Source organism: Anser brachyrhynchus (genome assembly GCF_964034855.1).
Source record: "Anser brachyrhynchus genome assembly, chromosome: 1".
In the NCBI taxonomy this organism is placed as follows: Eukaryota; Metazoa; Chordata; class Aves; order Anseriformes; family Anatidae; genus Anser; species Anser brachyrhynchus.
Window position 1 is genome coordinate 187,247,304 of NC_137694.1, and position 19,981 is coordinate 187,267,284.

At 33.8% G+C, this 19,981-nt stretch overlaps 1 protein-coding gene and 1 long non-coding RNA gene across 26 annotated transcripts in view; one reads left to right on the plus strand and one right to left on the minus strand.

Annotated features, from left to right (window-relative positions):
• NBEA (neurobeachin) overlaps positions 1–19,981 on the minus strand; it is a 518,392-nt gene that overhangs the window by 316,295 nt on the left and 182,116 nt on the right. For 11 of the 12 annotated variants that reach the window (XM_080568262.1, XM_080568264.1, XM_080568263.1 and 8 more), the window contains 5 exons: positions 19,503–19,683; positions 18,276–18,406; positions 16,916–17,023; positions 14,316–14,484; positions 12,859–12,954 (listed from right to left, as the gene is read on the minus strand). In XM_080568262.1, the coding sequence (XP_080424388.1) occupies positions 12,859–12,954; positions 14,316–14,484; positions 16,916–17,023; positions 18,276–18,406; positions 19,503–19,683 (685 nt within the window). The remainder of the gene's footprint in view (positions 1–12,858; positions 12,955–14,315; positions 14,485–16,915; positions 17,024–18,275; positions 18,407–19,502; positions 19,684–19,981) is intronic. The other variant, XM_080568270.1, reaches the window with a different exon arrangement.
• Positions 1–19,981, plus strand: part of LOC308183057 — an 85,191-nt gene that overhangs the window by 56,961 nt on the left and 8,249 nt on the right. For 2 of the 14 annotated variants that reach the window (XR_013942237.1, XR_013942238.1), the window contains exons 4-6: positions 175–4,525; positions 8,900–9,118; positions 14,990–15,066. This is a non-coding gene — a long non-coding RNA (uncharacterized lncRNA). Of the gene's footprint in view, positions 1–174; positions 5,246–8,899; positions 12,853–14,989; positions 15,067–19,981 lie in introns of those variants that run through there. The other 12 variants (XR_013942242.1, XR_013942247.1, XR_013942248.1 and 9 more) reach the window with 11 other exon arrangements.

A 19,981-nucleotide genomic window follows, 5' to 3' on the forward strand; every position in this document is an offset into this window, starting at 1 on the left:
AAGGTCAACAATGTTGAACACAAAGCTAAAGGCAGTAAAACTAATGTGGTTCTGGAAATTTGTTGTGATTTTGCAGCTACAGAGTTAATTTCCTTTGTAGAGGCTCACATGATGCTGTGTTTTGTATTTTTGATGAAAATAGTGGAGATAACACACTGATGTTTTTTGTTGCAGAGCACTGCTCACACGGAGCCAAGGACTGTTCTGGTCCTTGTGCTGACATGCCAGTGAGGAGTCTGGGGGAGCATGAAGAGCTGGGAGGGGACACAGGCTAGACAGCTGACCCATATTGACCAAAAAGGATATTCCACACCATACAATGTCATGCTCAGAAATAAAAGTTGGTGTAAAGAAGGAAGAAGGGCGATATTTTCAGAGTGATGGCATTTGTCTTCCCAAGAAACCATTATGCGCGATGAACCCTGCTTTCCTGGATGTGGTCTGCCTGCTGATGGGAAGTAGTAAATGAATTCCTTGTTTTGCTTTGCTTGCGTGCATGGCTTTTGCTTTACCTAGTAAACTGTCCCTATCTCAACTTTTTACCTTTCCGATTCTCTCCCCTATCCCACCTGGGGAGAGTGAGCAAAGAGCTGGGTGGCAGTTATCTGCCTGCCAAGGCTAAACCACGACAAAATTCAAATGTTCTAATTAAACCAGAATTATTTAAATGTATTGAAATCATGGGAATTGACTGACTCCAAGCCAATTTTGAAAGAAACAATCTATGAAATTACTGGTCTAATAGAAAGTATTTTTCCCAGATGTAAGTGGAGACAGCGACATATGACTGGAGAATATCAAATGTAGTTTTTCCTTTTAAGAAAGGGAAAAAGAAAGATCTGGACAACTACAAGACTTCAACAGTAAGCAAGATTTCAGAATTTATTTTGGAGTAAAGAATAGTAATGGTGTGGAATAAGACAGATTACAAAATGGCTTTGCTGAAAGACTAAACTAAGAGCTTCCTTAATAGTTATTGGTCAAAGAAAATATGGCCCAGATAGTCAATTTCAGCAAACCTTGGGTGTCACAAATGATTTTACTTTAGCGTGGAGAAACTGGAAATTAATAGAAGGTGAAAAAAGAAACTGGGTAAGAAGGAGCCATCAAGTAGTTTCAAAAGAAAAAGTATCAGAGGGAAACAACCATGGAAGCTATCTTGTTTAAAACTTTAATCACGATTTCAGGAAGAAAAGTAGGTACACTCTAGTGCAACTTACTGATGACAAAGTTGTAAGGTAAAACTCATGAACAAAAGGAATTAAGGTAGAAGGGCAAATTAAATTAAATAGGTCAAAGCTATGCATTCAGTGACTAACACAAAGGTTCCTGTAACAACTGGAATTCAGCAACTGGAAATGGCCGAAAAGAAGGACCTGGACACATCAACCCCTGGGTAACTAGTGACCAATACAATGATGTGATGGAAAAGGCAAACATGATTCCAAACTTTTATAAAAAAATAGAAAAGAACCAAAAAAAAAAAAAAGTCCTGAAACAGTTCAGTATTAAAGGCATTAGAAAAGGCTTTGGTAGTTTCATTGTGGAATACTGTATACATAGCTGTATTTGAGGAAGATGAAATGCCACCATAGAGACACATTCTCACATAAAAAAGTGGTGTATTCTTGCAGAAAAAAAAAAAAGGAGTTTGGCTGATATAGTCTGGCCAAATTACTACTGAGAGGGTATACAACAGCTATTATACATATATTTTTAGGATACAAAATCTGGAAAAAGGATTTAAGTTAAATGGAAGAGTTGGCATGAGATAAACTGAATGCAAATCCACTATGAATAAATTTTGTTTGGGAAGTGACAGCCATCAGTATGGAATTAAGGTTCTAGAATATCCTTCCAGTCAGAGTAGCAGGTTCAAAAAACAGAACTAATTTCCATATGGTATAAATAGGAGTTACCTTAATTACTCAGCAGGTTTCTTATTCTCATTTGGGAACAACGGATTACAAAAGACCCAAGAGAATTGCACCATTTGAAGTCAAAAGTGGAAGGAAAATTAAATTTGTGGATATAGAATTTAGATATGACATTCCATACAATCCATAACAACTAATTAAAATGATTTAAGAATACAAATAACAAGAGAAGTTATTCTACATGAAGATAAGTGCAACGATACTTCATTTCCGCAGAAACCAGACTTGTATTTGCACTTTTCTTATTGTGTCTCCAGTGTGTATTAAGAACTGCAGTGAATATTAATGTATATTAATAACTGCAGTGAATATTAATATACTGCACTAAGTCAATTAAGCTTAGTCTGATGTATCACCACAAATGGTAATCTTCTAAAAACTGCTGATATCCAAAGCATTAACTCTTATTTTTCAAAACATAAAGCAAGCCAAATGAACAAAAATTTGTCAAATTTATTTTTTGTAAATCAAAACAAAATAAATTCAGAATAGATAAAACTGATTATTAATTGTCTTTAAAATAAGAATACTAGTGAGTTGGTTTTTGTGAAATTCAGAAAAAAATATGTCTGAAAAGACATAAAAACCTTCTGCATCAGCATTATTATTGGTACTATTATAGGTAAACTTTAAGCTCCTGAGAATGGGTCACAGAAAACAACCAATTTTAGTTGCAACAGTGCATATCCACAAGTTTTATTCCTCATTTGTTCTGTGTCAAAGCACTTCTGTAGCCTACACGCTTCAGAAATAAAGAATCAGTACTGAACACCGCTTCACATTGTTATTCTGTAAAAATCTTAAACCTGTAATGTATGCTTTCATAAAAATTCTAAATACTCAAACAACTTAGCAAAATGATAGTTTTAAACATGAACAGAAGCAAAAATATAACTGATTACATCTGTCTATGTTATAACATTCTGACAGTAAGCTTGTAAATTTTCAGCAAACCTCATCAGTTTTCCACAGCACTAGGCCATGTCAGTAGACAAAGCAGAAACATTACTAGATCTAGTGATCTTAACCCTGTCAGAAACAGGCAGTTGGAAGCCAGATGCCTCCTCTTTACTGTTTTTCATTGTAACTAATGAGTTCGTCTACGACATTATGGGAAAAATATGGGCTTAAGGTAACTAAATGACATGTTGTATATCTGGTAACCTCACCCATCACACTCTTTACCTAAAATATCTTGTTTGCTTGTGATTTATGAAGTGTACTGAAATTGTTTTAACTTTTTGTTTACCTAAATAGTTCTTGTACTGCTTCTAAATACCTAAAAAAAATGCAACCCCCCACCATGTTTATTACCTAAATAATGAGACACTTCATGTTTGTAGCAAACATAAGATTTTGCCATTATAAAAAAAATGACATCACAAAATATTCTGTTTTTAATCTTTATTACTTTAAAAAAATGGAGAAAATGTGCACATATTTCTATGGTCTTTTTTTCTCTTCATTTGATTAAAAAACACACCTAGACAAAAATTAGCTGAAAATTTTCCAAATAAAAAAGAAAAAAAAGAAGAAAATCATTATTTTTAACCACTTACAATATGTCTGAATATATTAGTTTCCACCTCCTGAGGAAATCTATTTGAAAGTTGCATTATCCTAACCATTGTCAATTTTTTGCAATATAGCAAGATTTGGTAATGGAAGCTTCGGGATCAATATTAGTATGAGTTCCTGCCATTTTTCAGTCTGCACATGCACTGGAAAATGTATGTGTTGTTTTCTGTACAGATATTCTAAGACACTAATTATAACCTTATTACCTGTATTTTACAGACCCCTCCGTAGTATTCTACATTTTTAAAGACAGCATACATCCCAGGCTCAAAAGCTTTCAAGCCAACAAGGCAGTGATATTACAGTTTCCCCCATAGGTGGTAGGGTCAACTCTTCAATGGCTAAGCTCTAGGCTATAAAGAGATGGTGAAAAAGTTCCTCCTAGCAATACTGATCTACTAGTTTTCACTTATGAGAAGCAGCACAGTTATACAGAAATTAAAAAAATAAATATGAGGATGGAATCAAAGAGTAATAAGGGTCTGATATAAAATTACAATGAAAGGAATAACCAAAAATGGAATTGCAATGGAAATGTACTCAGAAGCTGAGGCACAACAGTAAAGATCACACTAAAAAGAACATTAGCATGCCAAGCTGTTCTATATCTGCTCAGTAACTTTGGTCCTATTGGCATTTCTATTTCTATGTGGAAGTTATCACAGAGTACAGAATAAGTTCTCTGTCCTCCTGGTCCTGGCCTAACCATGTAATGTGCACTCCTTTCAGCAGCCTAGACAGTACTACTCTTCATGTAACTACTACACATTAATGGGCAAATTTGGCCATGTCCCACTAATGTACTTCATGGAATTCTGTTATTTCTGGTGCAAGGTTATCTGACTAACAGCGACTTGTATTTTGCAGCATTCATTTGCAGAACAAAAAGGCTCTGAAATGGGAGAGAAATGGAGAAGTGACAGGGTGGGGGATTCAAGATCGGTAAGGGATGAATAGCCTGTATGGAAGAGAACAGAGTTGTCATCAGCCAGCTTCTCAAATGGACACTTGTAAGTCCATGTCTTCTCCTTTTGCTCACTGGAAATTAATTCTGTTTGCTTAAATTCCTCAGAAGTTTTAATTTCCACTCCACCTTCCACCCCCCAATCAATTCTGGACTCAGGCAGGCATACAGAGCAGCTCCTTCTACCTTGATCAAATAAAGAGTATTAAAAGAGTCACTTAAGACTTATAACTCTTGATCTGTTTAGGCAATGTCTTTAATCAAAGTCTTGATTCTGTCTTACTATCGCCTTCCTTACTAACAAAACCTCCTTCACTCAGTGCTCAATAAACGTGTACATCAGTCTGACTGATTACCTGGTTACCAAACAAAATTTCAATGACCCCACAACTATTCAGGCCAAAGCTAACTAAGGCAATTAAATACAAAAGTCATAAGAAAAAATAAATTTAAGAAAACGTAAACCTGTAATAAAGATATATCAATTTTCGAGTAAATAAGTTGCATGCATTTGAAAGAAAAAACAAATGCAAATCAGGAACAGTATGATAGCATGTTTGAATTTTTGTAGGTGAATTTCCCTAGTTTTTGTCAGATTCTATTTTATTTTTGTCTTGTGTAAACTCAAAAAGCACACACATAATGAAAGACTATCTGTGAAGAAATTAGGGGAAAAAAGGATCAGAGGAACAGACACTAAGTGAACATGGCAGAATGGTGGACAGAAAGAAGAAAATTGTGATTCTCACTCTGTTGGATATTACAGGTTTCTACCCTCCTTTCTTACAATTTTAAAAGAAAAAATAGATGAGCCGGTAGTTATCTACGATAATATCTGTATTTCTGACTCACTATGGGAAAGCTGATAATTTTGTTTAGACATTTATTGCAAAACTAATAACAACAACAAAAAATCTGTCACATAGGTTACAAAATCCAGTCACAAAAAATAAGTGAAGAATAAAATATTCCATAGACATGATGAAACTTATACTAAAAGCATTATATTAAGAAATATAGAAAAACTTAGGAAAAAAATAAAAGAACTTTTAAAACATCTGTAATTTGTACAAACAAATCAAAGTGTTAATGTTATTTGACCAAAACCAATATAAATTACAATTGTTTCATGGGTATGTAATGATTGATTAATTAATAATGAACTATATGTATCTTCTGATCCCTTAAGTAGAGGGTGAAGGGTAATAAATATTTGATCAAAATGTATTTATTATTACACCAAGATCTCAAAATATACTTCCTCTCAGAGGCAGTTAGAATAGGTGGCATATATTTTATATAATCAGGAAAGCAATATAGTAATCTGGAGCAGCATGCAGAAAATCAATTTTTTATCATTCACATGATTATCATTCATTTCCCTTATAACATTTAACTCAACTTCTTGAAAGCATATGGACAACTATATTCTGAGGAAGATGGAGCCACAGATTTTATCAGGGCTTTGTGGAGGCAAAGATATTGGGAGAAGCAATATAAATTAGTCCCTTAGCCCAGTTTGTGTAGTTAGACTGCTGTCCTTTTGCAAAAGAGGTATTTTAAAAATAGGCTGTAAATCTGTATGCTACTACACTAGGAATACAAATAATGGTATAGCAATGGACAATACTCAGCAATCAGAAAAAAGATGCTTTACTTGCCTCAGAAGAAAAAGCAATTTCTGCAACTTCTTAATATATTTACTTCTATCAAGAAAAAAATCAATAGCTTTCAGTCCATCCACAGCACATACCTTTAAAAATCTGTTCATTTACAGTGTTTGGGAAAAATACAGACAGCAATATCAAAGGAGATGAAAAGCCAATCCAATTTTGATAAAGTGTTGTGATAAGTGACACACCAATGTTCTCTGCACAATATGATATAAGGCAATTTGAACTGTTGCAACACTTTCATTTCCAAAACACTCCTGAATAATGTTAAGTGGTAACGTCATTTTTTTGACTGAAAATATCTTTCCATTATTTGTGTAGTATTAATTGTGTGTTTAGGAATTTATAGGCTCCCATTTAATGTGCAAAAAAAAGATCATTCACACCTTTCCACTGCTGGAGATGTGGAGATGCAAGTACTGTTGAAACAATATAATAACCCTTCAGTGTAAGCAAGCATAGCTTTAATAATGACCAGAAATGAGAAAACTCATCCTACTGTTCCTGCCCACCATAACGAAAACTACTTCAAATTCATAGCCATACCTTAAAGAGGTTATTTGGTTTTATATAAGGCTGTTTAGCTGCTTTTAACAGAAGACACAACACTCATCTATTTTTTCATAGGCTTATTCCACCAATTTGATATTTCTGCTCTCGAAATATACACCGATTACCCTCTATCTAGTAAGAGAAAGGGCTACTCCCAGTGTTTCAGTCTTGACTTCCACACCTTCCAGACATAACAGAGATATTTTCATAACAATTTTGGGAAAAATCAGATAAAATAACCGAGAACAAAACAATGTCTTCTAAGCTATTTAAGTTGCTACTATTCCAGAAATACAGATTTTAGCATTTTACACTAAATTCACTACTTGTGAAAGAGTAGAATTTGGTAGCTCTTGTTGACTAAAGGGACAGAGGTAAAGACTGCTAAGGATGTCTCAACCACTACAATTTTATCTTAAAATGGCCCAGGAACTGGCAAGTTCCACTGTGCCATTAAGTCAGAAGTCAGAGTCTTGATAACCCTCCTACACAGACCTGAACCTCCTCTGACATTAAAGTTAATTTAGTGTACTTGCTTGTAAAATAAAACAGAAGGAGCTTGTCTGCCTTCCACAGGAAGTAGCTTTGCATACTGGGACTACCTTCAACCTACTGAGTTTGAAAGGAAACTTTTCAAGGAACTTGAAATCATTCCTCAGCAGTAGCAAGAGTAAAGATTAAGCTCTAACACTGTTTCTCAAGCAAATACAACACATGAAATTATCACTAAAGATGAAAGCCAAAGATTTTTGAAAGTGAGTTTGTTAGAGCATCGGGCTGCAATGAATAGTGTCCTTCAAGGATCATAAGCACTTAGCAGGCAAAAAAGGAGACTGGAATACCTAAAAACAAATAAATGTTTTACCTCACTTAATGTGTATTTTATAGCTTTTAAAATAGTGCAAATTTATAATAAATTGAGCAGAGCAATTTCTTCAAACATGGACAACCTAAGTAAATGCTTCTACAAGAAATGTAGTATGTTCAGCTCTCCCTAGTGAGAGCTTTGGTAACAAATGCTGATCAACTGAGCAAAAGCACCAGCCAACTGTCTTTTAAGTCCTCCCATGTGAGAAATTTAATTAAAAAAAACAGAGCTTCTGTACTTAATATACTACTCAAGTGCACAGGCATGAACAGATTCTTTTCAGGGGGGTTACAGAATTCACTGGCTACACCACTCCAGTAGAGAAAATTTGTAAAATGTTATTGCAACATTTAGATCATAGTTGCCTTGTTATATGTGGGATCTCAGTTATGTACCTGACCACAGTGTTTGTGGTCTGCTGGCTAAGTGTGGCAGATTTCCATTAGCTCTTTTTCCCCTCTCAAAACACCAATACATGAAGAAGCTTCACATAGGTGAATATAGGTACTATATTAGATAATTGTTCAACAGATGAAGTTTCTACAATCAGATAAGGTCTCCCAGACTTTCAACCAGAGAAACAACCACGGGACAATTCACTTAGGACTGCTTGAGGGGAGACAAAAATAATAACAATGGAAAAAGAGAAACATTTTCCAGAAAGTACAAATTATATGACTGATGATTCCTAAATAAAAATTGAAAATCTAGTACAGAGCTTTTAGTCATACTACAATACCCACAGCCACTTGACATACTGAGAATGATAAAGTAAGTTTTCTATCATCTTTGAATAGTCAGGTGAAAATAACTCTCCCTTTCTGGCAAAGATACTTTAGTGCTATATCAATTTTTTTCTAACTCCATATTTTAATTATGGAGTTTATCTTCATCCCAGTCAATTGAAATCTGATGAACCAAAAAGTCTCTAGGCCAAGAAACATTTTAGGTCACTCTACAGGCTCTTGCATTTCAATAATTCTCAATCCAAAGACTCCATTTTGAAACCTTCACAATTTCAGAAAAACTGATCTATCTGACATTCCAAAAGCATAATTTATTCTAATTCTTTGGTATTGTGAACAGAAAGAAGTCTGACAACATTTACTTTTATTGGACTGTGTTGCTCAGATACTCTCCAGATGCAAAAGAACACTAATCTACTTTTTTATCTGAGACTGTGATAATAAATTATTGTAGAATAGATGATTGAATTGCACTGCACATTCAGGATTCTCTAACCAGATTCACCTGACTTCACAATATTAGGAAGCTGTAGAGCACAAAGGAAGAAAGGTTTGCCAATAAGTCAACTTCTGTCTTTCAGGAGACATTCTGTTGCCCAAGATTTGTCTTAACTGTTTCTGAACTTCACGGAGGAGTAGTAAACAAGCATTGTATCTTTGAAAAGATGAGCAAGACTAAGTTTTCTCCAGAGTATCCTTACAAGCATTTGTCTTTGACTGAAATCTTGCCAAACTGTCAGCATTTGAATCAGATGAGCTCTTCACTTATGTGATTGGCATCCAGCCATGAATAACATGAGGTATGAAGATGTTGCATAGAATAAATAAGCCAACAGTAGTGTGTGTGTATATTTTGTGTCTTTTTCTTTGTTGATGTACCCGAAGGAATTTCTCAGTACCTGACACTTGAAGCAGCAAGTGGAATAAGCCTTGATGTAGCAGACTTACAAGCTGGTTCATAAAACTTCCTGAGCTACGCCATGATACCTTTATGAAGATTAATACTACACGTCAAGGTGCTTTTTAAAGCTCTGGAGCTGAATTTAGTTCTATTTAAGATTTTTGATGTCATAGAAAACTATCATATTTTCTCCCCTTTTAAAACTCTAAAGTTATGAAGTTAAATCATACAAGCTAAGGAGGGTTTCTTTCGCCTCTTTATGAATCCTGTATATGATCTAAATAGAAAAGAGTGAAATTTCTTTTGATTTTACAAGTTCTGCTTTGTCAGACTAAGCACAGATTATTTTAGAAATACTGCAGACCCTTCATATTTATCAGAAACTAGTAGGAGAAATGAAAGCATTTGTGACCAATATATGGCAAAGAGTAAATCTACAGATAGAGACAAGTTTATCCTTCCCATGGTGAGCTTAGAAAGAAAAAAATACAGCAGAATAAAGAAAAAAACATTTTTATTGCTAAATGGACACCATTTAATACAATGACACAAGGGTATAATGGACACCATTGGTTTACCTTTTTCTTCCTCTTCCTTGGTGTGTTCTTTCTCCTTTAAACACCGTAAGATAACATATAGCTTGTGAACAATACTTGGTTCACAGCAAAAAAAAAAATAAAAAAATTTAAAATTTATTTTACTGACTACAAGCAATTATAAGTACAGGTATAATATATTTCCCTGTGAAGCACATTTTAAACTATTTTATTTAAAAACTAAATTTTATTAATATATAATATCATCAATAAACTGGGAAAAGGTCAACATATTTAAATGATGAGAGCTGGAAAATTTCATATCAAGGTCAATGATGTTTAGAATTCCTAGAAACTGCACTTGACACCAGCTGCAGTTACTTGTAAGAAGCATACAACAATCACATACTGTAGTGCGCCTGAGATAAGTAGGATCTCATACATCCTTAAATATATTTTAATAAAAGATTATGCCATATGCAAAGTAAAAAAAAGAAGCATCACTAAGAAGAAAATTAGTATCTTATTTAAATACCAATAATATACCTATTCATATTTTACTCATCCCACAAGTTTTTTGGTCAGATAATTAAATTCCATCTACTAAAAAAGTTTCTTTCAAGCAGCCAATCATTCTCCCTAAATTCACAGAGATCTGTTCCAAAGAACTCTTGTACCATTCTAACAATAATGCAATGACGACACAATTTGCTGTATTGAATTGGACTGTCAAAGAACACACCCTTTACATCCAATTAATGTCATGCAGAATGAATAAAATATAGAGGCTTTATTTCCATGTGACAACTGAATTTTTATCCATTTTATAATAAATAGGATTGTGCTTTAAAAACTTCTATTGACTTTTAAATGTTAAATTTAATCATGCTATAATATGTTAAAATATCTTAAAATATAAAATATTATTAATATGTTATATGTTTGCCGCCAAAATCTGGAAGCATGTCAGGTCACTAAAATGAAACTGATTGGCTAAGTCACTGGAATGAAAAATTCTTGAAATGACAAAACAGGTTTTGACTTTAAGCCTCTTCTGACAGTGTTGGCATTTTTTTTTTTATTTATTTTCAGTTCCTGCTCATGTCCTTCAAAACTGAGTAACTGACTTCAGAATTTAAAAAGCAGAAACGCTCTTCTCTAATGTATGAATATGCAGATTAGAGATGTTGATGCAGTTAGGTATAAGAGAAAATATCAAGAAATAAATTTAAATAGCTACAGATAAAATTTCGTGTATTGAATAATTTGTTTCTAAAGCCAATTTCTTCATTACAGTTTCTTCTGTATCTCACTTACACTATTACTGTAGCTCTACTGAACTATTAAAAGAACAAATCAAAATAAAACTATATTGTACTTGAGGTAAAGCAAATACTATGGACAATAGTAGAGGACACTTCTCTTAAAAAAAATTCTTTATCTGAAATATTTTGGTGATTTTGTACATCTGGCTCCATTTTTAAAAGACTTCTTTTTAGTTTTTTTTTTCTGGTTTTGTTATGTACATTTTATTTTGTATGGATAAGAAAAACTATTTGTTTTTCCACTCCTTTTGACATCCATTATTTCAAATGTCAAGCAATATACAAATAGCAACATAATCTCACTTATTTTGCATAATTTCTTTTATTGTATTAAATTAAAAAATATTTTTAATTAAATGTAAGTTTTGAGGCAGTCTAACCATTCCCCATTTTTCAAGCAAAAGGTGTTTAAAAGGAAAATATCTATGCCTGCTACACAAAAATGTGCTCTAAAGACAAAAGGAGATGAGAAAGGAAGATCTAATTGTTCCAGGGTTTTATTCTCTAGCACTATGCAACACTGTAGTACTCTTCTGAACTAAGAGCAAATGATCCCTCCCCCCGACCCGCTTTTCTTTTAAAATCAATGATGGACTGAACACAACAGTGTAACAACAAAGAATATTATATCAGCAAATTCAATGATGGAAAATATATATTTTTATTTTATTTCTTTTCTTCAGATGGCAGACAATAGACTTTTTAATTAAAATCATAAACCCTTGATTGCTAGTTGTTAGAATTTAAAACACTTTATAATATACTTACATGCACACATGGAAATTTAAGAAATGTAAGATAAACATAGTGATTTTTTAAGTTGATCTAATAAAAATTTTAACATAATATTCCCAGAACAGGATTTGATAAATATAACGTTACATTATTAGCAAAGAAAGAAGTTAACTATTTCTATTATTTATATACAGAAAGTTTTTAATCTCTTCAGCTTTCTATAAATCAAACTTTTTACTCATTGAGATTTTGCAAAATTATACCAATGACATTTTCATCATGTTTTTTAACCTATATTTCTGTATTCACATTATAGTACATGCAAATAAATGGGGAAATGTACATGCAAATTTGGCTAAAATTACACTTGGGTAACCCTATTTTTTCAAATAATGGCATCTGAAAAACATTTTCTCTACATTATATTATAACTATTAAAACAAACAAACAAACAAACAAAAGCAGGCCCAAAACATGTAATAGCTGCTCTGGTCACAAAAGTGGTCTCTTTCAAGAAAAGCACAGCACAGCACATTAACTAACATGCATAAAATAATTCACAGTACATACAGTATCAAAGGTTTACATACCATCAAGAAGGCAAGAAAAAAAAAAGCAAGAAAGGAAGGAAAAATAACAGGAAAATATATGGGGAAAGGGAACACTACAAAAATACTACATACTTTATATGGTATGCAATATTTTTTAAAAATAGGCCTGACTTTATGGGCCTAATATTGTAGTAGAATAACGACAAACCAAAAGCATTTAGAATTTTCTACATCCATTCCCTCCTCCTGACTGATCTTTTATAAAATTTATTTCATAGTAAGTAAAGTTAAGAAGTGATAGTAAAATTGGGAAAGAGATTTCCTAGAGAAATGTAGGCAGGAAGTTAAAGTTTTAAAGGTGTCATCAGGTCTGATCTCCATGTAACCTGAGGCGTATACTTATTTATCAACAATTACATCACAGTTAGTTCTTGTATTACATTACATTAAATAAGAACACCCAAACAGGTTAGGAGATGATGTTAATATTACCTTTGTAAAATGAGTGGGCAAAGCTCTGCTCAGGAATTAACTTGGCAAGGAATCCATGGTTCAAACTTGGGTGAGGGATAGATGGTATGACCACAACTGTGGAGAAAATCATGGAATCAAATGTGAGCCAGCTAGTATTCATGTGTGGCCTGGTCCACTGTGGATCCATGACAGAAGTCCTATCTCATTGAAACATGCAAATATGGTATTATCAACATAAAGTGCATTTCTAAAGGAAGAAAACAAGTTCTGTATCAAGAGATAGGAAACAGCACACCTATTTGGGCACTTCAAGAGCAACAATCGTGGGAAAAAAAGACACACATATATATATGCACACACACGACAATCATGAGTGAAATAGTTCACTGAAACTAGCAGCTTTTTAGTGCAGGACAATAACATATAACCGGAAAGGCACAAAAAATATGATTTCTCATAATTGACCATGTTCATGTATTATATTTGAAATGGGAAGCCCCTAAGCACATGAACTTCAGAAGTGATATATAAATGATAAATTAAAGCATAATGATGAAATAGAAGATAATGACTAAATGCAAATGTGACACAAATTGGAACATACATTCTATGAAGAATGAAAATCAGAAACTCCATAAATGAAGTAATTAAAATTCAATACAAGACAAAAAACATACATGAAGAGCTTCACGGACAAGTTCAGTTACTGTTTTCAGCTCTTTTAACACAGAAGGTACAGTTGTAAACAATCCAGTGGGACTTGAAAAACCTACTGAATTGACAGTATAAAGAATTTGAAACAAAGTGGGGTAAAGTTTGGATTCCTAATTTCTGATGGGCTCTGACAGCTAACAGGCTCCCTCCCTCTCAGGCTGAAGGACACATGCCAGTGAAAAATACTACTACTATTAAAAAAAAAAAATCACAAGTAGTTCAAAGAAGGTAACGGAAATGCTTCCTTTTTCTTATAATCTTTCCTTAGGCTTTCAAACGTAGGCACCAACACAGCAGGACTCCAAAAAGGAGTCCTCCACCACCACCTTTTCACAAACCTCCTAATTTAAACTAAAAGAGTTTACATGGGCGAAGAGCTGTGTTTGCTGTTTATATGTTTCATTGTATAAAGATATCTGCTCTTACTAACAAATAATAGCCTAAGAAAGTTGTGCTGATCAATTGTCTTGTACTTTACAGCTTTAGCCCCATCAGACACACTGTTTCTTTTCAATTATATTCAAATGAAAGAAACAAAAGCATAAAAAACAATACAAAAATGAGAATTATACCCTATAAGCAAATGCACAGAATAAGTGAAATCTGCCAATGTACATTAAAATTATTTTAGAGAAAGTACCATGTAATTTCCTATTAGAATTTTAAACTACTCACTAGAAGTACTTTGTACTGAGATAATTACAGTTCTAAAAAATCTACATATGAAAATGAAAAATAACATTTAAAGAAAACAAAGGTACCTGTACTTGTTGGTGAATTTATTTCTTGTCTGATATTTCTACCTGCCTGGCTCCCAGATCTTGCAGTTTCTCGTTGTGGTTCTAGAATATCACGGTATTTGGAGACCATCAGAACTGAAATAAAGTAGACTACTGCCAAAGCTAAGAACTGAGCCTGTTTGCTGTCGTCCTGTGTTAGAGAGAAAGGAACAGATCTATAATACTGGACATTTCCATGGAATTTTCACTCAAGATCATCTCAAAGCTTTATAAATAATGCCCTTCTGAAATGTTACATCTGTTAACATAGTAGCAAAGGGATTAACTAGAAGATTTAATGGATTTTCACTGAAGTAGTATGTACACAACATTTATTAAGTACTTAATCTTAAAGGTAATTTGGAAACTACACAAATCTTCAAGCCTGTGAAGTCAATGGGCATTTCAGAGTAGAGGCTTGATTCTGCTCTAAGAGTGCTTTCAATTCTTCTTAACAGTAATGGCAACTTACTTTTGATGCCCCAAAGATGAGAATCCAAAAGGTCCTGCTGCAAGAAGTTAAGGGGGGAATACTACTGAGAGGGAATACTAAGCTTGCTGATGTTTTTCTAACTAACACTGGATGATAAGCAGGCACTAACAACTTGTGGCAACACATAAAAGCAGGAGGTTTATGACCATTGTTTTCCTTCCAGCAATAAATCCCAGTTCATATATTCTGACTTCTTCAACAGGATTATCAGCAGAAACACTCATTTTCTAGGGCTCTAAGGTAAATACCAAGACCAAAACAACTTTGCTGCCTTTATTTTCCTCCCACCCCGTGTAGTCTGCTGTTCTATGGCCACTACCAATTGCTTGGATATGGCCCTGATTGAGCCTAGTTTGCTGTATTTCAACTGACATCTCTTTTATTATTATTGTGGCATAAAACCAAGCATGGTAGAATTAAGACTTCAGCCTCTATTTGCTCCTATAGTAGTTTCAATTTGTCTCAATTCCACAGGTACCCATTTTCTATCACAAATCCAGGGCTTGCTTTCCATATTTTTCTGTGTGTTTAATTTGGTTGCATGTCACTGCAACACTTAAAATAACTGTAAATCCTCTTACTAGTTCTTTCATAGAAATTTCAGAATCTGCTTCCACTACTCTCTTCTCCTCTACATAAGGAAAGAGTAGGTGAGAGAAGATCATCACCCAGCTTCAACCTTGGCCTTTAAAGATGATCAGATCAGATCACTCTAACAGATAAATGCTTTTGTTTCTCATTGTACTTTCTTCATTTAAAACTATTCCTACATTCATTTTTTCAATCCACTCAAACCTAAGCTGGAGAAGTTTAAACCTAAAATATATATTTGCATATATATAATAATAATTCCTATTGCAGTGCTTTCAAAAATGATATTGTAGAGTAGTTTTACTGTAAAACCAGTTGCAGACATGTCAAAAACATTTATATATATATTTATACATATATGATACATATATTTAGACGAAGTAAAAATTTACTTTTTTTTTTTTTAATCAATTTGTTGCATCTCTGCAATAAATATAATAATTCTTCCACCTACAATGGTTGGACAAATAACTGACACTTTTATTAATACAGTTTTAATTCAGGACATAACTGATTTATTCTGATTGTGAGTATTTGGCTAATATATGATCAAGTCTGACTGTAAAACAAAATTATGTACTAATCTGAAATGGTTTATCAATATGATCAAGCACAAATTCAGGCTGGGTAAAGAATAGATTGAAAGCAGCCCTGAGGAAAAGGACCTGGGGGTGTTGGTTGTCGAAAAGCTCAACATGAGCTGGCAATGTGTGCTTGCAGCCCAGAAAGCTGCAACCCTTTTCCTGGGCTGCATCTAAAGCTGCGTGGCCAGCATGGTGAGGGAGGTGGTTCTCCTCCTTTCTGCTCCAGTGAGACCCCACCTGGAGCACTGCATTCAGCTCTAGGGTCCCTAGCACAAGAAGGACATAGTCCTGTTAGAGTGAGTCCAGAGGAGGGCCATGAGGATGATCAGAGGGCTGGAGCACCTCTCCTATGGAGACAGGCTGAGAGAGTTGGGGTTGTTCAACTTGGAGAAGAGAAGCCTCCAGGGAGACCTTACCACAGCCTTCCAGTACCTACAGTGGGGCCTACAAGAAAACTGGGGAGAGACTCTGTCAAGGGGTATTGTGATAGGACAAGGAAGGAATTGCTTTAAATTAAAAGAGAGGAGGTTTAGATTAGACATTAGGAAGAAATTCTTTCCTCTGAGGGTGATGAGGCACTGGAACAGGTAGCCCAGAGAAGCTGTGGATTCCTCATCCCTGGAGGTGTTCAAGGCCAGGTTGGATGGGGCTTTGAGCAACCTGGTCTAGTGGAAGGTGTTCCTACCCATGGCAGGAATTAGATGAACTTTAAGGGCCCTTCCAACCTAAACCATTCTATGATTCTGCAATTTTAAAGTGCAGAAAGTGGCTGGCAGTTAAAAAGCCACGAGCAGATGGTTTGCTGATAATACATATCGTGTGACACTTGAAAGATATTTTAAATTCGAGAACAACCAAAAATTGTTTGAAAACGGAAGTGATGATTTTGTAGAATTACAGCACATATTACTCACCACATCACGAAAAACAACTGCTCGTAGACGATTAATATCAACATCCTGAAGAAGCCGATCAGGGTCTTTTATAGGAGAAAGATTGCCAGGGACATTTTCAAGGGGAGTCTACAAATAAAACAGTCATGAGAATTTTTTTCCCCAAATATCTTGGGAAATTTAAAGCATTTGTGTTAGAATCTTAATTTGATACATTTTTAGATATCACTGTTAATCTTAGATGCTCTTCTACTAACAATATACTTTCATTATACAATGTACTTTCATTATACTAACAATGTACTTTTCACTCAGACAAGGCTTCTACATAAAACAAAGTTTGAATTATTGTCCTAAATATTTAAATTATTACATCATCCCACTACATCAGAACAACTGTATCTTTTTGCAGAGTTAAACAATAATATGCACACAAAAGATGATTTCTGATTATAGTTGTTTCATAGCAGTACAATAAATTGTCTAATACATGTTAAATTTAAAAACCATGAGCAGAAATATTTTCAAAAATCATTTTCTTTTCATTTTACTGAGAATTATTACAGATTATTCACAGTATAATTCTTATTATTACAAAGACATACAGTACTACGCTGTGTTTAAAAAATGACAATATATTGCAAATTATGCCTAAACACCTAAAAGCATCGTTATACTGATTTGCTTTGCACTGAATGTGATAAAGTGGAAAATATAATGCCTTTTGTGAGATTTAATAAAATAATAATGTGAATGTAGCTGATTTTGTAAATGCTGTCTGGAAGAGGCATTAGAGAACAAAAAACACTAAAGTTCCTAATGAAAATATAGTACCAAAAAACCATGAATCTGTTATGTTAGCTAAAATGCCATATTTTAGTTATGTCACAGGCTACACTAAATTCTTCAGGATTTTAGTTTAAGGACTCAAAGCTATTAACAAGTTAAAAAAAAAGCAATGTGTTAATGATGTTGAAATTGTATATTAAGTAGGTTTCATTCAGTCAGAAAGAAAATACTGATCTCTGTTGTACATGCAATGGTATGTTGAAGTTGCTGGGACTCAGATGTTCCACTGACAGATGTGATTACAGGACTTCATCCAAATTGAAGATGCCTTGAGAAATTAAAAAAGCTATGCAGGTACTAAAAAAAGAACAAAACACAAACAAACAAACAAACAAAACTATACAGATGTGAAGGGAACTTCAAAACAAAGCAGGAGTGGTAAAGCTCTTTAAAACTGCTCCAGTGTACCATTGCGTTAAGTTTTTGCACAAGCTTTTCCCAAATACTTGAGAAGGCAGATACAATTGCTTTCTGATCATAGAAGCAGTGGTACAGTCTTGTCAGTGCTGTTGGTAACTGAAGACTGGATTACCTTGGTTGCTGCTGCTGCAGTTACACCCTGGAGAGCATCCTGAGCTTTACTGCTGATTAACGAAGTCTTGTTCACTCTCTCTCTCTGCCTTTGCCGACACTCTAAACAGTTTCTCACAGCCACACAACAAACTGAAAAAGTCATGAAAATTAAACACATTAGAGTTATTTTCTTATAGTTATTTTTAGAATATCAATTAGCAGTCTGCATATATCAATAACCATGTCCAAATAGTAACGGCAATAGTTATCACATTGGACTCCATTGGTACTAGGAAAGCATTAATGGTGACTTACTTCATTCTTTTAGCGGAACAACCTAATGTTATAACCTAATGTATAACTGCTATCTCACTATATTAAAATTTGAAAGTTATTAGTCCTTGAACTGGAGCTCTCATATGTTATTGATCAGTTATCAACACTTTAAATTTGAGTGCAGTTATGCACAGCTACAGCAGAGGAAAATAGTAGGAGTTAATTGAGAATTTGATGAAAATTAATCAGTGATAATAAACCACAAGCATTATACCAGTAGCAGTATAATTATCAATGATCTAATGAGTGGTATGAATAATAACTGGACAAAAATCAGAGTCTAAAAATTATTCAGCATTTAAAAGATGAAAAAGTATGTGAGATACAACATTAAAGAAACAGCATCATGCCAGATGACAGATGTTCAGCAGGACAAAGTGATATAGGTTGGAAAGAATAATTCAAACTATTCAGAAATTTTTAAATTGCCTAATTAAGTGTAAGAAGATATAGCAAATGGTAAATAGTGAAGAAAGGTGCTAGACTGTTGCAATATTTATATTAAGATCTGCAGTCTGTACACACATCCCAAGCTTTTTATCTTACATGGACTGAAAACAGTCTTCAAATCTACAGAGCCTTGGATAAGGAAACTTGCAGTTGGCATGCAGCAAAACAGTTTTTAGGAAAAACATTTTTCCTCTATTCATTTACTTTTATTTAATATTTTTACTCCTCAAAAATGTATACAACTTTTACAAAGGAATTAACAATTTCAGACATGCCATTTTATTATTTTTGTGTCTTAATTGAATCAACCTTAAAACAGCATCAAATCAGCAATAGCATACTATTATTTCATCACATCACAGTCAGTACAAGGACCTTTCCTACATGTGTCACTATTTGATCTAGCTTGAGCTCACTGATCTGTAAGTAATTATTTAATACGCGCTGTCTGCAGACTTACCAAGCCTCAGGCACTGTCGCATTAGACCTCCAGAAGACATGTTTTTTTCAGCTTCAATCTCACTAAAATTTAGAGAACTGGCAAATACTAGTACATCAACCATTGCCATCAGACGGCTGAGAAAAGTTACTGCTGTCTCTGCTGACATTCCTTGTGTCACTTCAATATTTTCCAATTCAGTCTTTAAAAGGAGATAATTGAATTAAACAGCTTGAACACAACTGAAATATAATGACTGCAGCATATACACATACAAATCTAAATTGTTACACTTAATGATAAATACATTGAAAAAATTTACATTTTACATTTTACATTTAAAAAATCTCATATTATTACCATTAATATAAATTGTGATCCAAATTCAAAGTAAGACAGCATGAAGAGTGAGAAAATTATTTGTGTTTACATGTTCTAATAGATGATAAAAAGTCTAATATATTTATATAAAGCTATCAGCAATTACATAAAGACAAAGT